This window comes from Pteronotus mesoamericanus, unplaced genomic scaffold (assembly GCF_021234165.1).
Source record: "Pteronotus mesoamericanus isolate MK-2021 breed Mesoamerican mustached bat unplaced genomic scaffold, CSHL_Meso_final contig_164, whole genome shotgun sequence".
Taxonomy (NCBI): domain Eukaryota; kingdom Metazoa; phylum Chordata; class Mammalia; order Chiroptera; family Mormoopidae; genus Pteronotus; species Pteronotus mesoamericanus.
In genome coordinates this window covers 7,917,925-7,933,320 of record NW_026555065.1, presented here as the reverse complement: position 1 = coordinate 7,933,320, position 15,396 = coordinate 7,917,925, and the positions used below count along the sequence as shown (strand labels likewise).

The 15,396-nt window shown below is 37.0% G+C and overlaps 1 protein-coding gene across 1 annotated transcript in view; it reads right to left on the bottom strand.

Annotated features, from left to right (window-relative positions):
- The window catches only part of ICE2 (interactor of little elongation complex ELL subunit 2), a 61,899-nt gene extending 46,796 nt beyond the window's left edge, over positions 1-15,103 (bottom strand). Inside the window, exons 1-6 of the mRNA XM_054565339.1 lie at positions 15,039-15,103; positions 14,182-14,322; positions 13,949-14,083; positions 12,146-12,250; positions 4,059-4,320; positions 2,877-2,996 (exon numbers count right to left, since the gene is read on the bottom strand). Of these exons, the coding sequence (XP_054421314.1) occupies positions 2,877-2,996; positions 4,059-4,320; positions 12,146-12,250; positions 13,949-13,989 (528 nt within the window). The 5' untranslated portion in view covers positions 13,990-14,083; positions 14,182-14,322; positions 15,039-15,103. The remainder of the gene's footprint in view (positions 1-2,876; positions 2,997-4,058; positions 4,321-12,145; positions 12,251-13,948; positions 14,084-14,181; positions 14,323-15,038) is intronic.
- Positions 15,104-15,396: the final 293 nt, after the last annotated feature.

The following is a 15,396-nucleotide window of genomic DNA, read 5'->3' as shown; positions in this document are numbered from 1 at the left end:
TTATTAAATATATAGCACTAGAACCTCTAGATTGGTTAAAACTAAAATGATTTTAACTACCAAATGTTGAGGATATGGAGTAACAAAACTCTCAAACACTGATAAATGGAATGTAAAGTGGTATAATTACCTTGCAAAAAGTTTGACATTACGTATTTGCTCAAGTTGAAGATACACATTTTCTATAACCCAACAATTCCATTCACAGTTATATGCCCAGTAGAAACGTGTGCACATGTACACCAAGGGAAAAGTGTAAGAATTTTCATAGGAGCATTGTTTTGAATAGCTCCAAACTGAAAACTACCCAAATTCTGATCAACAGAATAAATTCTAGTTTATTCATAAAATGGAATAATGTACAGAAATGACCATGAATGAACTATAACTACACACATATGTATGAATCTCACAATCATAACAGTGAGTCAAAGAAGAAACAATTCTGTTCACATAAAAGAATAAAAGAATTTTGTTCATGTAAAATTCAAAAACAGCCAAGAGAGATTGAAGAACTACCAGAAAATAAAAAAGAAAGGCATGGAAATTATCAGCACCATTCTTGGGATAGTGATGATCTCTTCAAGGAGGGAGAATGTAATTATCTAGGAGAGATCACAGGGGACTTCTGGGTTACTGGTGATGTTGTCATTCTTGACTTGGAAAAGAATTAAGTAAGTGTTCACTATGTAATTCTTTGTTAAGCTGCATGTATTTGTTCTGTATAGTTTTCCATCGGTACATTACATTTCATAATATGAACCTACAACTTTAAAACATTAAGTAAATCTTAAGAATATCAGTGAATCTTTGGGGTAGAGATGTAAAATTTTGAGATTAAATGTTTTGCCAAGTCAATCTGGCTAAAAAACAAAACATAGTGCTGATTGTTAGCTACTATATAAGGTACTCTGTTAAGAACCATTTTTATATTCACTTAAATAATAACACTGAACACCTGAGCACTTGTCATCTGCCAGGCATTATTCTAGTTATTGGAAACACAGCAGTGCACAACAGAGTGCTGACTTACAGATATTGGGAAGAAAGACAATAAACAGAAATAAAACATGGTGAAGAAAACACTAAGGGTGATGCTGTTTTTTAGACGGCAATTAGGAACATTCTTTATTGATAGTTGGCATCTGAACAGAGACTTAAAGGGATCAAGGAACTAATCCATGCAGGTATCTGAGGAACAGCTTGTCAGAAAGATGGAAACAGCCAAAGGCCTTAAGGAGTATGCAAGAAACACAGAGGCCAGTAGACTGCCATGGAACAACTGGGAGTGAGGTATGTAGAAGATGAAGCAAGCTGGGGTTTGGGAGTATGATCTCTGTAGATTGTCTCTTTTTGATGAGATAAGAAGACATTTTTAAACCAGTGAAATGAGGAGAAATATAATTTTTGTTTTAAAATCATCATTCTGATTATTTCAAAGGCATTAAAATAGGAATAGCTACAGTTCCTTTTCCATATGGAAAAAACATGACACTGTTTGAGTATATCACATTTAGGTTCAGAGAAAATAAAACTGGAATTATTTTATTTAGCAGAATCATTCTTCTGGTTCATATTAACAACAAAGTCTCACCTTAAAAATATTTTTTAAAAACCCAGTAAACTAATTTTTAAAAATTTGTAATAAGCCCTGGCTAGTGTGGCTCAGTGGACTGAGTACCAGCTTGTGAACCAAATGGTCACCAGTTCCATTCCCAGTCGGGCACCTCCCTGGGTTGCAGGCCAGGTCCCCAGTTAGGGGTGCATGAGAGGCAACTAAACAACAATGTTTCTCTCCTTTTTTGCCCTCTCTCTAAAGTAAATAAATAAAAATCTTAAAAAATTTTAATAAAATACACATAGAACTTAACATCTTAGCCATTTTTAAGTGTAAAGTACAATAGTGTTAGGTGTATCACACTGGAGTACAGTGACCAGGTTTGAAGGCTATAAGAAAAAATCCAGACTAGTGTTGGTGTATGTAGATGAACTCTACTACAATACAGTTGACCCTTGAACAACATGGGTTTGAACTGCATAGGTCCACTTATATGCAGATTTTTTCCAATAAATACTGTAAATATATTTTCTTTTCCTTATGAATTTCTTAATAACATTTTCTTTTCTCTAGGTTACTTTACTGCACGAATAGAGTATATGATACATGTAACATACAGAATGTATAATCGATTATTTATGTTATTGGTAAGGGTACTGGGTCAACAATAGGCTATTAATAGTTAAATTTCTGGCCAGGTAAAATTTATACACGAATTTTTGACTCTGTGTGTGGGTCACTAAAGATAACCCCAGTGTTGTTCAAATGTTAACTGCATATATTAATAGCAATTATTTAAGTAGGTTACTCTAAATTTCTCCCAGGCCCATGGAATGATGGTAAGATACAAGGCAGAGTGACTTACATGCTTGCTATTAAATTTGCATGACTCATATAAAACCATGCACTCACAGTTGAAAATTATCATTTGGTAGTTGGTTACCATAAAGGTAATAAATACAAATTTATGTGACTAAGGTTTAAAGGACCATTCAGAATTTTAGTGACTAAATTAATTTCTTAAACACCCATTACCCCACAAGGGAAACCAGTACAAAATATCAGAGTATCCATGTGAGTAAAATATTAACTCTCAAAAATGGATCAGTAAAAGAAAAAAAGAATATACTATAGTATATGATTTTGACATGTTAGCACAGATTTTCTATTATTTACATACATGATAAAAAAACTATTTGGTCTTTAAATTGATCATACTGATATTTCCATATGCATCTGACAGGATCATCACACACTTTAAAATGCTGCTATTGCCTATTACTAGGCAGTTTAAGTAAACATTAATATATTTTTTTACCTCTGTGAAGAGACGTGCATCATCAGAAAGCATATTATAATCCTGTGCACATTTCTTTGCAGAATTCTGTAAAAACTTTAGGAATTCAGTAACTTCTTCATTCACGTGTTTTTTCATGTCCTAATTTTTAAAAAAGTAGACATGTTGTAGAATAAGCAGCTTGGTTAAAAACAATCACCTCAATCATTGCTCTAATTATTTGGAATTAAAGAATAATTAAAAGTATCACATCCAAAGCAAAAATCACAAAGAAAAGGTGAATTAAGATTACTATACAATAATGAAAAATTTGTTACTAAAAACTCCTCAAAAATAGAAAATAAAATGACTAATACTACAATATACACTTTGGAATTAGTAAGCTTATTTTATAAAATGCTCTTAATTAACAACAACAAAAAACCCCACACTCAAATGGAAAAATGAGCAAAAAAATTAATAAGCAAATTACAAAAGAAGAAACAGAAATGGCTTATAAACACATGAGAAATGCTTATTTTATTAGCAATCACTGTAAATTAATGTCAAACAAGGGATCACCATTTCACCCTACTGAATTACAGGAAAAGGTAATGCCCAGTATTAGTGAAGATACTGAAAACAAAACAAAACAAAAAATAACAAAAAAACCCCCACTTCCATACAATGGTGGCACAAAAAAATTGGTTTAAACTTTTTCCTAAGCAATTTACCCATGTGTAAATGCATATCAAAGCCTTAAAGACATGTTATAGCTCTTAATATGGCAGATTTATTGAAAAAATTTTATCTTAAGGAAACAATTATATTTTAAACTTAAAAAAAAGGAAACAATCCCAGATATAAGCAGAATTTACAACAATGATGTCAGTATGGCATCATTTATATAGTTTGAGAATTTGGAAACCACTTGATTAAAGTAATAAAAATTTTGACTTGGTTCATTGACCCATGCAAAGCTCTACTGCTAGTACTTAAGGTGAACTGGAGTGAAATATGCTCAGAACAAGAGTAAAATGCCTGAAATCACCAGAACAACAAAAGAATTAAAGCACTAATTTGCCTGTCAATTAATCTCCTTACGTTTTCCACTTTTGTTCCTATGATTACACCTAAAAACATAAAAGCAAATTTATAGTATTTCCTAACTTTTAAGACTTATTTGTTTTTTTTTTAACTGAAGCTGAAGAACAGAATACATACCAAGTACTGCAAGTAGTCATTTTTATTTATTCCAATAGCTTTGGAATTAGCAGAAATTTTTGCGTATTTAATCAACAAGTCCACATAAGTCCTCTGCTCTCTCTGCGAGAAACGAGAGAAACGAGGATAAGGAACTCTTGGTTTTGGAAGAAGAACCATTCCAACTGTGGTTTTAACTTTTTCCTTTGCTTGAGTTGCTGAACTAACTGCCGGCTCATTTTCTACAGAACTTGCTGAGGCACTCAAATTTTCTCCCATACGCCTGGAAAAAAAAATACAATTTACAAATATGTGCTTTTCACATGAAGATTACTATCATGGAACTTTATGATTCTTAATCACCAGGGAGAATATAGCGTGATTAACACAGTAAATTCTGAATTATTATCTAACTTTGCCACCTGCATTCTGATGTTTAGCTACTTGATGTAAATTAAGTATTCTGCAGGAAAGGATCGCATTACAAACTCACCTTCGATGATCTGATAGAGAGGAAGAGCCATAATCCTTAGACAAGTTATTCAGTTTGGAAGTTTTATCCCTCTATTGAAGAGAGGTAAATCACTCTTGCCAATTATATATACAGGTTTGTCATGTTTACATTTTAGTTGTTTTATAATGCTTAACAGTTTCAGTAAGATGTATCAGTTACTATGATGAACAAAACCCAAAGAGAGCAGCATATGATGTGGTCACAAGCTTGAAGTTAACTAATTCACTGAGATTCTATTTCTCTGGTTTCCTCTGCTTTAATTATCTCAAGAATTAAAGAGAAAATTCCATCTGTGTGTCATATTTTATAAAAAGTAGTGGTTTTAGAAAAGTTGTGTAATCCTCTATCACTGGTGCACATGGCTAAATCCATGGAAATGTCTTTGCATCCATGGATGCAAAAGAAAATCTTGTCATATCTATAATGAAATGCCCTAGGGTAGCTAGAGAACTTGTTACCATATTTGCTCATGAAATGCTACCCCTAATTTTGAAAAAAATCACCTTACCACTCCAATTAAGGTACACGAATACAAATTTCTTACCTTGTTCATACCGTTTTTATTCCTGATATTCAGTTGCTGTAATCTACCTTTTAAATAAGTTTTAAAGGACACGTGTAACAGGGTGCAGAGCAGGCATCCCCTGAAATATTCCCCACAAACCTTGGCTGGGGGAAGTAGACCATAAGGATAGGCTTTAAGATACTTTGCATATCCATGGCAAGTTAAGAGCTGTGCTGCTGCCCTGGGCAAAAGGTGTCAGTGACTTTCGGAGAGTACAGTGACTCGTGACATAGCCAGGGGAGGTGGATGCCCACCTGGGATGCCCGTGTCATGGGGAACTCCTTCCTGGACTAAAGACAGAAGGTGAAAGAAGGTGAAAGATACGGGGGAACTGGTAAAAGTAGTAAATCATAGGAGAGGCCAGATATGAGGTCACTTAGGAAGTTCCGGGCTGAGCATTTAAAATAAGGGCAGTCTGAAAGAGAGGGGAATTCCACCATGTGGCCTGGGATAGTAAGGAGGAATTCCGCCATGAGGTCTGAAAGCGAGGAGGCAGAAGCCATGCGGGAGGAAAGGGTGTAAGGAGAGAGCTGATGGAACTGTGCGGGGACCCGGCAGAGCTGATGGAGCTGTGAGGGGAGCTGCGAAACCAAGCATGGGTTCGTGGGCGGTGCCTGGAGCCAAACTGGGACTGCTGACCTGCAGACTTCTTTTCTGAAGGATGTATGGTGAACTCACTCTGAGGCATGTGCCTCCCTGGAGCCCACCATGATCCCGTGTAACATGGCACATGTTTCCCTGAACTAGTCCATGGACGCTGAGGACAACGTACCCCAGATCCTGAAGGAGAGAGCTGCTACAAGAGGACGGCGACTCTGCAACCCACAAGAGCACCTTCCAGAAGGGATGGAGACCTGTTTGCGCAGCCGGCTTAAGAACAGATAAGGATATGGGGAACTTCTGGGCATGGTTCTGGCTGATAGCCTGGTGGGGAGCGTGGGAAGTGCTGGGTCTCATGGGAGAAAAGGACTCTGAGCAGGAGTGCTCTCAGCACCTCCCCCCCCAGGTTGGAATCCTATAAATAAAAACCTGTTTCCTTCAACATTAGTTGTTAGGTCACATGGACAAACCTTGGTTTGCTTGGTGTGTCTCTCTCTCTCTCTCTCTCTCTCTCTCTCTCTCTCTCTCTCTCTCCATTTTCTTAGCCTCAACAACTCTAATTTCCCTGACAGTAATTATTCCCTATGATTTGGTTCCAAATTAAACAATAACAATAACCCAAGAGAAAGGAAAAGCAGTGAGAAAGAGGAATGTCTGTTAATTCATACTTTATTCCTCCATCAATTCATATTTATTGAGCGACTGCCATGTGCCAGACCTATAATGGGTACTAGAGATACAACCGATATTGAGCATGATACAATCTCTACTCTCTAGGACCTTACAATCAAGTAGATCAAATGAACAGGGAAGAAAGAAAGGTAAATATGTACATCAATACAATGTGACTATTGAGCTCTCAGGTTTCCAAACTGAACACACTGAATAGGTTGACTGAGCAGAATCCTAAGGACATTGAGATCAGGGATTCAGAGGGAGAGAGGGGAGGGGCAGGAAATATCCAGAGCAGTGGTTCTCAGTTATAACAGAATTAACTCCCTGAGAGCATTTTGAAAGCCTGTGGATGAATCTGGGTTGTCAAAAAAGAGGAAAGGAATGAAAGGCATTTAGAAGTGAGGAATACTACCTGCCTGTAATGTATGATGGTGACCTGCACAACTTGCCAAGGTCTCTTCAGGCTTTCTGGTATATACAAACAAGTGTGGTCTGTTATTACTTATCTTTTTTCTTTTTAATTGATTTTTAGAGTGAGAGAGCAAGGGAGAAAAGAAGTGGGGAGGGAGAGACAGAGGAGAGAGAAGGGAAGGAAGGAAAGAAACAGTAATTTGTTGTTCCACTTATTTATGCATTCATTGATTGATTCTTGTATGTGCCCTGACTGGAGATCAAACTCGCAACCTTGGTGTATCGGGATGACTAGCCAACTGAACTACCCAGCCAGGACTTGTTATTACTTATTTTAACAATACATTTTATTCTTTTTGGTTTTCTTATGATTAATTTCTGGCAGTGATTTTCAACCTTTTTCATCTCATGGCACACATAAACTAATTACTAAAATCCTGCAGCATGCCAAAAAACATATTTTTGGCTGATCTGACAAAAAACAGATATAATTTTGATTCATTCATATTGGATGACTATTATTTTGTTGGCTGCTGTCATTTTTTTATATTACAATCTAAGGGAAAAGAGGTCAGTGCCTTTGACAACATAGTCAGGTATTGCATGTTTTAAATCCCTAGGCACACCAGTTGAAAAATCACTGCTTTATAGTATAGTTTAAATTACTTCTCTTAAATCCAACCTTACTCATTTTAGTTGGTGCATTTGACTACTTCATTATGTCTTCTAGTGCAGTATTTAGGCATTTACCTATTAAAATATGTATTAGAATATAAATTGTTTTTCTTTTATTCACATTCATGTATCTAGGACATTACTTCTAAATATTGTATCTATAGGTAATACTAGTTATAAATTTTAATTTGGGCTAGTAAAGGAGGTATCTTATTTCTTATAAATATTTATGAAAAATGGGAGAGTTTTGGCCTGATGAGGTTGAGAATTACCAATCTAGACCTGAATCTGGACAAAGGGTGGGTTAGGCTCCATCCAAAGCCAACACTAACTTGTTTTAAATCAGCTTTACAATACTAGACTAAATATGGTAAAAATTCCAAAATTTTTAGAAGACTGAAGGTCCCAAAATAAAGCAGAAATATTCAAGACCACACTTTTAGAGCTAAACTATGGATGGAAAACTAATCAAGAGAGGTGGTTAGTAAATGGGAAAAGAATTATGCACATTAAAATAAGAATGCTTAGATTGGCTCTGAAAATAATGCAGGTGAAACAAGACATACTTAGCGACTAAAGTTTCTCCAATAACTGTATAAAAATAAGCATATTTTAGGTTAACAAAATGAATATTAACTGCTGATCTTGGGAGAAATGTATCACAGCAAATTGATTTCTCACTAGAAAATGTCTTGAGAGCTATTCAAACCTAACGGTATTGTGTCCACAACTCTTAACAATACTGCTTCACAGTTGTCTCTCTGAATATGAGAACATGTCTGTCCTTGTGGCACAAACTGGCAAATTTAATTAAGCTGCTGCAGCAACAAGATGCTGACTCAGATATGCCAGAGTAGGAATGTCAAGAAATTCTAGCAGTTTAAATTGGCTACATTCAGCAAAGAATGAAATGGCAGCACATCAAGATCATTTCCATGTGCAGTGCTGTCAAAATCTTCATCAGGGTGCAAGCCAAAAGCATCTGACAGGGTTCCTCTATCCACATTTACAGCATTATATTTTATTCTGGTTGAAGGTCTGAAGCTTCCCCCCTTCATTTTGTCTACTACTCATTCTCCTTTTTCACTTAAAGTTTCTATGGAAAAAAGGTAGAAGTCAAAACTTCAAGTTTCCTAATTTTTAAGTCTACTGTTTTGGACAGCTTCTTTAAGGAGCATTTGGAAATGGTGCTTGCTTCTAGTCTTCATCTGAAGTCTACCTATACCTCCCACATTTGATTTACTTTTCTATATTAAACACATTAAAATTTGATAGTTGTGTTTCTATTTATAGCTACCTCCCCCCGTGTTGGAAACTCAGGTATAAAAGTCTACAACGAGGCACTTTAAATTTGAAAAAAAGACAAATGTTTACCTTTCAATGAAGGGTTGCATAACAACTTCACACTGTTCAAAGTCATGGAATTAGCATTATTAATATTTCCCAAATGTTAGAGAACGAAAGGACAAAATTAAGGCTAACAAAATTTTTATATTCTTCCTAGTTTTCCATCAAGAAAACAGTTGTAAATTAATAGTCTGAAATCCATTCCTTACTGTAAAACTTAATAAAACTCAAGGTTAGCAAAAAAACTAGAAATATATGAAATCAATGCTTTTGTCTTTATTTTTCTACACTAAAAGGTAAATTATAATAATAAATTACTTTGTGGTATATAGAAATCTATAGAAAAACAAGCATATTCTACGGGAAAAATTTTTAGGAGTCAGGTGAACCCAAATGCCAGTAAGATGTCCTTCCCTTGTATAGTCCAGACTATAACCCACACCTGGAATAGGCTGAACGGAGGCGGACAATCATTAAAATAATTAAGAAGCAGTGGCAGGATAAAGAAAAGGTTAATATTAGGAATATTTTGTCTGATGAAAAAAAGATGAAGACTGAGATAAAAGTTCTTAAAATAGTGAGAATTTTTTTTTAAGGTAAAGCTATATGTTCACTAAATACCAGGATACTAGAATTGGTAGGTCATTCTATTATTCAAGTAACAAAGGCAATTCTTTATTTAATTAATAAGTTTTTAAAAAATTAATTATCCCTAAGACACAGTACAAGTTGAATAACAGAAATAGCTTTAAAAAATATCCACAAATGCACATTTATACAGAATCAGTTGCCTTACCAGTCTATAGCTGATATTAACCAAGACAAAATTATGCAGTTTGGGAAGAAGGATATTGCTTCTGACACTGTCTCTTTTAAAATATTTATTTTTGAAATTGTCTCTTTAATATAGCTTTTGCTTGCTTTTATATGAACCTATGTGTTAATTTGATGGAATCCAAAAAAGCATTTGTTTTGTTAATGTTTTTAATGGCAATATCTGTCAAAATAAAAACCCATCTCTAGACTAAATGGAAATTTATTCTAGTCTTTACACCGGCACGTGTATAAAAAGGATGCTATTTATAGCAGTAAAGGAACAGAGATGACCTAAATGAATATCAACAGGGCTAATTAACTGATTCCACAGACACACCCCCACAGGTTCAAATTCAAAAGGTTGGGTTGAGAGTACATAATAAGTATTTTTTAAAAGATCTAGAGTCTGATGAGCCAGCATGGTAAGTCTAACAATGAAGATGGCAAATGAAACTAAGAAATACCACAGTCACCAGACTAGGAGGAAAACTAGGAGAGTAAGATATCTCCAGTGTCTATAGCTTACTGATCTTGAGAGGAGCAGTTTTAGTAGACTAGAAAGGGTGGAAGCCAGATTAGAGTGGGATGTTCTGTGAAAACAAGTGCAGTGAGCTAGCTATACAATGAAGGGAAGTTTTTCATACTGTTTTTTAAATCCATTCTCCCAATCTGTCTTTTGATTGAAGAGTTCAATCCATTTAAAGAATTTATTCATAGGGAAGGACTTACTATTGCCATTTTGTTGTTTCTGCATGTGCTATAGTAATTTTGTCCCTTGTTTCCTCCTAGCAAGCATATACAAGTCTCTAAAGGAGTCTAAATATAAATGAACAAAGAGGGAAGAAAGTAAATAGGAGGGAATCTGGAGTTCATGGGTTAAAGACAGGAAAAACATGAACACTTTTAAATATAGGAACACCTCCAAGATTATTGTGGGTTTGGTTCCAGACCACTGCAATAAAGCGAGTGATAACCTTTTTGTAGATAGTGGTCTTGTCTTCAATTTGCAAAAACACAATACCTGTGAAGCCCAATAAAATGAGGCATGCCTGATAGGAGTAAGAGGAGGTGCTTATTGACAAAAAAGGGTACTGGGAAGGCAGGAAAAGATAGGGTCCCATTCAATTAAGAGGCTGGAAGTATACTTCCTCTGCTGCAGGACAAAGGATGAAAGTAAATGTTAAGCTCCCCTAGAGGAACTTCCTAATTCCTAAATTTGGCATATTTACTCATTTCTAGTAAATCTGATCACTTGGTTTCAAGATTCATCCACAATACAGTAGAAACAACTAATCGCAAAGGAAGGGAGTGCTGTTAGAGTCAGGCAAGCAGCAAGAAGGGAAAATTATCTATTAATGGGCATTTCCATACTGGAGAGGGGGGAAAAAACTGGCAATTTGGTAATATCTTTTAAAATATAAAGTATATATACCATCTAACCAAACAATTCACTTTATATGAATTTATCTCAGAAATGATAACAAAAACTTCACAGATGTAGTGTTTATAATTTAAAAAAAAAGAGAACACCACATTTTGCAATATAAGACTAGCTAAATGAATTAAAAAGTGCATTTATGTAATGAAGTAATATGCAATTATTAAGAAGACTGAGCTATATGCAGAGACATAAAAAGATATAGGAAATATTTTTAAATTAAAAAAACAAACTATAAAAGTTTTATAGTATTTGCAGAATTATATAGTATTGCGTTGGCCAAAAGTTTGTTTAGTTTTTTCCGTACAATGGCTCTAGCAGTGCTTAGTTGTCTTTAACTTCATTTGAAACAATTTTGTTAGATTGTATTGTGACAGCTGTCATATCAGCATTCATTAAAAAAAAAAACTTATTAAAAAAGGTGCTTTTTTTTGTGCAGCCATTATAGTATTGAAGGTAGAAGAAAATATGCAACATTTTTGGCATATTATGCTTTATTATTTCAAGAAAGATAAAAACACCAACTGAAATGCAAAAAAAGATCTGTGCAGTGTATGGAGAAGGTACTGTGGACTGATTGAACATGTCTAAAGTGATTTGAGAAGCTATTGACACTATTGGTATTACTGACGTTATGGGTGAATAATTCTTTGCTGTGGGGCTGTGTTATGCATTGGAAGGTGTTTAGCAGCACCCTGGCCTCTACCCACTAGAAGCCAGTAGCGGGAGATAGCTGACCTACACAAGATATCCAAATCAATAAAGTTATTGGTGAAAATGAAAATGTGTCTTTTATCTTACAGAAAACACTAAATGGACTTTTTGGCCGACCCAATATAATATGAACCTATTTGTGTTTTAATATGTATATATCTGTTCACGTGTGGAAAAAGATCTGAAAAGACATATACCAAAGAGAGGTCATTTTTGGGTACCGAATTCTTCTAATTTTTATATATCTGTAATTTGGATGTTTAATAGTGGATGTAGATAGATAGAAAACTTCAACTATCAGAAAAATAACAACCAAATATGGAAAGAGTTAACCAAATAAACAAACATATTACCTGTTAGATAAAATGCATAGTTCTTTTAAACTTGGAGCCATGGAATGATCTTTATAATTTTCTCGAGAGAAAAATGTCTTAAGGCCATTTTTACAGGAGACATCCCTGTGAAGCAAAGTAATTTACTTGCATTTGGCAATTCAAAAATATCATGCTAGGGTGAGCAGCATAATGGTACACAATTGTAATTTATAACTACATGTCTTCTACGCCCCCTTTCCTAGACTATCACCTCTTAATAATTTTAATTTCAAGTACCAGATGTCTGAGTTTAGATGTTTTCCTTCTTAGAGAGCTTTTAGCCTAGGCCCATTCTGAATTCTCCAATTCCAACAATCAGCCTTGCTTTTCCTTTAGAAACCAATTAAATGTCGGCCGTACTAGAGTGTTAAAGATAGGACAGATTAAAGTACAATACAAGGTCTGCCAGGGTCAGGGCTCACCTCTGGCTCTGGCCATAACATTATGTTTGGTTACTGACAGAAAATGCTTCTCATTTATTTTTGTTTCATGCACTACAAAGACCGTATCTCCTATTTTCATTAACTTGGCAAATGTGATAAATGGTGTGTCTCTACTAAAACCATTTCTAAGGTCCTATATGATTTTCCATTACATAAATAATTTAGAGACTAATACAGGCAATGCTTTCCATTAGTAAACATCCAATAAATGCTAGTTGAACAAAAGAAATTAAAAAACTAAAAACACTGAGAACTGTTAACCTAGGACAAAGACTCGTCAGAATCCTGATGAAGAGGGGAGTTCAAGGGCTCCAATGCTTTGCAAAGGCTCTAAGGCACACTTGGTTTCACACTATCAATGGTATATAAGAGCATCCATGCTGCATCTGAACACACACTGTATGACAAAGGGCATAAATGTGTATACCTCCAATTAAATGGCAACTTCTGGCTGGCCCATTCCCCAAATGGAAAATTCTAGCGTATTTGTTCTGTACTAATTTCTTACTATTTTTAAAGGCATTTATCCAAAAAACGATTAAAGTATAAATGGTAAAATTAGAATGTCTTGCTTGCTATTCGCCAGTGTAGTTCTTACTACTATTATGGTACTGTATCTGTGCCATCTCATTACATTTTAAGGTTTCTGCATATCATAGAAAAACAAAGTCATGGGCCTCAGGGACTGGGAGCTCCTTGGGGGAAGGGAGCATTGCTTGCAATAAGCAAATACTTAAGGAGCACACATTGACTGCATCTTCCTTGAGCCAGGTACTATTTTAATTATCTCTATAATCTCTTGTAACTTTTGTACTTACCTTGGCTAGCAAAATGCAGATGCTCAGTAAAGGTGTGTTCATTTAAAGCAATACATATATTAGTATGATCTCTATAACACCACTTACGTTACTTAACTGAGTTCCCTATTTGTGAAGTTCTCATACACTTCGAAAGTAGTCTACACATTTACATATAGATTCCATCATAATAAAAAGAAGCCTGTCTATCTTTTAAGGGGAAGTCTTTTTACTGCTTGTACAAAAGTGGGTAAGGTTCTTGGACACAAGAAGATTCCAGCATCTCTCCTTCACTGAGACCACAACACATGATGGAATCATACCTAGTAGCAATCTGAGCGCTGAACTGCCACTTCGGAAGTGCAGTCAGCTTTAACTCAAAAGCGTTAAGTATGTGAAGATAAGAACCGGGTAAATTCTGAACCACTGAATTTATTTTTTCTGCCTCCTCCAAACTGTTTCAGTTCAGAAAGCCTCCCTTCCTAAACCAGTCCAGTCCCACTTTAGTTCTCTTGAGGCGGTTACAAACACACGTAGCTCACCAGTTCAGCCTTGGTTCACTCATGGCCATAACGGAGCTCATATCCTGAGACTTCAGCTTCACTCTAGCTCACAGTTCTGCTGCCTGGGAATGCAGGCTTCAGCAGAGGTGGGCTTTCTCCAGAACCAACACTCACCTGAGGAAAAACAAAAGGTCAACTTTATTAAAAGCCCGTGATTGTTTGGGTGGGCCAGATGCTGTTAACTCAGGTAAGGATCAGGTCCTAACACCTACCCTAAAACTGACAGGACACCTAAAACAGCACACAGCAGACAGATGAATGTTCCCAAGGCTCTTCGTAGAACAGCGATGATGATGTAGGATAAGTTCTTCTCCATTTAATTTACTCCAGGAATGTCACTCTCACAACAGTTACTGTGAAAATAAGAGTGGAAACAAAACGGTGTTGCCATTGCTTCCACACTGCATCCTGGGATGGCATGCAGCTATATCTATTAACTCAGCTCTCCCCCAACCTACAATTGCCACAATAAATCTTGCTATGGGTGTCCCAATCATACCCTGGTCAGGGGCATATTCGGGAAGCAACGCAGGCCAAAAGCTTCCGGGCCATCAAATATTTTTCAAAGTTTAGAACCTCACTTTTGAGGAGCCAGGTTCAGGCAACTCAAGTGACGTTTCACAGGGTCACTTAGAGGAATCACCCTGACTACAAATCGGGCTTGACCACTCCATGTTCGGGGCTTTTCCTGCCACCCTGGGCAGACTGATAAGTTGTAGATGAGAAACTTACAAATTTAGGAGTCGGTCTCTGAGCACTGAGCAGGCCTGACCGGCTCCCACTTAACCCACATCTCACACTTGGACCCAGGGTGGGGTACGGGAGTCAGTGAAGACAAAAGGAATGGCTGAGGGGAAGGGGACTAAAGGAGAAAAGAAACAAGGTTTCAGGAGGTCAGGTACGGGGGACAGCTAAGCCGGGGGTCAGGGCCGCGCCAGAACCGGGAGCCGAGCGTCCCGTCCCGGCCGATCGTGCCCCGTTCCGTCCTCCCGCCCCTCAAGAACGCGCCCGCCTGCAGGGCAGCAGCCTCCCTTCCGCTTCTCCGCCGCAGAGGAGCCTTTCCGCCCACCTCGCGGAGCGCGGTAACTCTGGCCTGGGCCGCGTCTCCACTCCACACACTGTCGCGCGCGCCTCGGAAGTTCTTATTTAAAGGACGTGCCGCGCCGCCTCGGCTCAGCGTGATGACGTCACTCCCAACGCAGCGGGCGGGGCCCGTGCGACTCGTTAGGGCCGAGCTCTGACCGGCGCGTTTGAGTTGTTTAGCTTGGAAGCGACCAGACTGCGCTTGCTTGGCCTTGCAGGGTGGAAGGGGCTGGGGGTTCCTTGTTGTCCCAAAACGTCCTCCACCTTGCGGAATATGATAAATTGAAAGAAGGGCTGGTGACAAGTATAGTACTGGACAGGCCCCCACAGGTTGGTTTATTGAC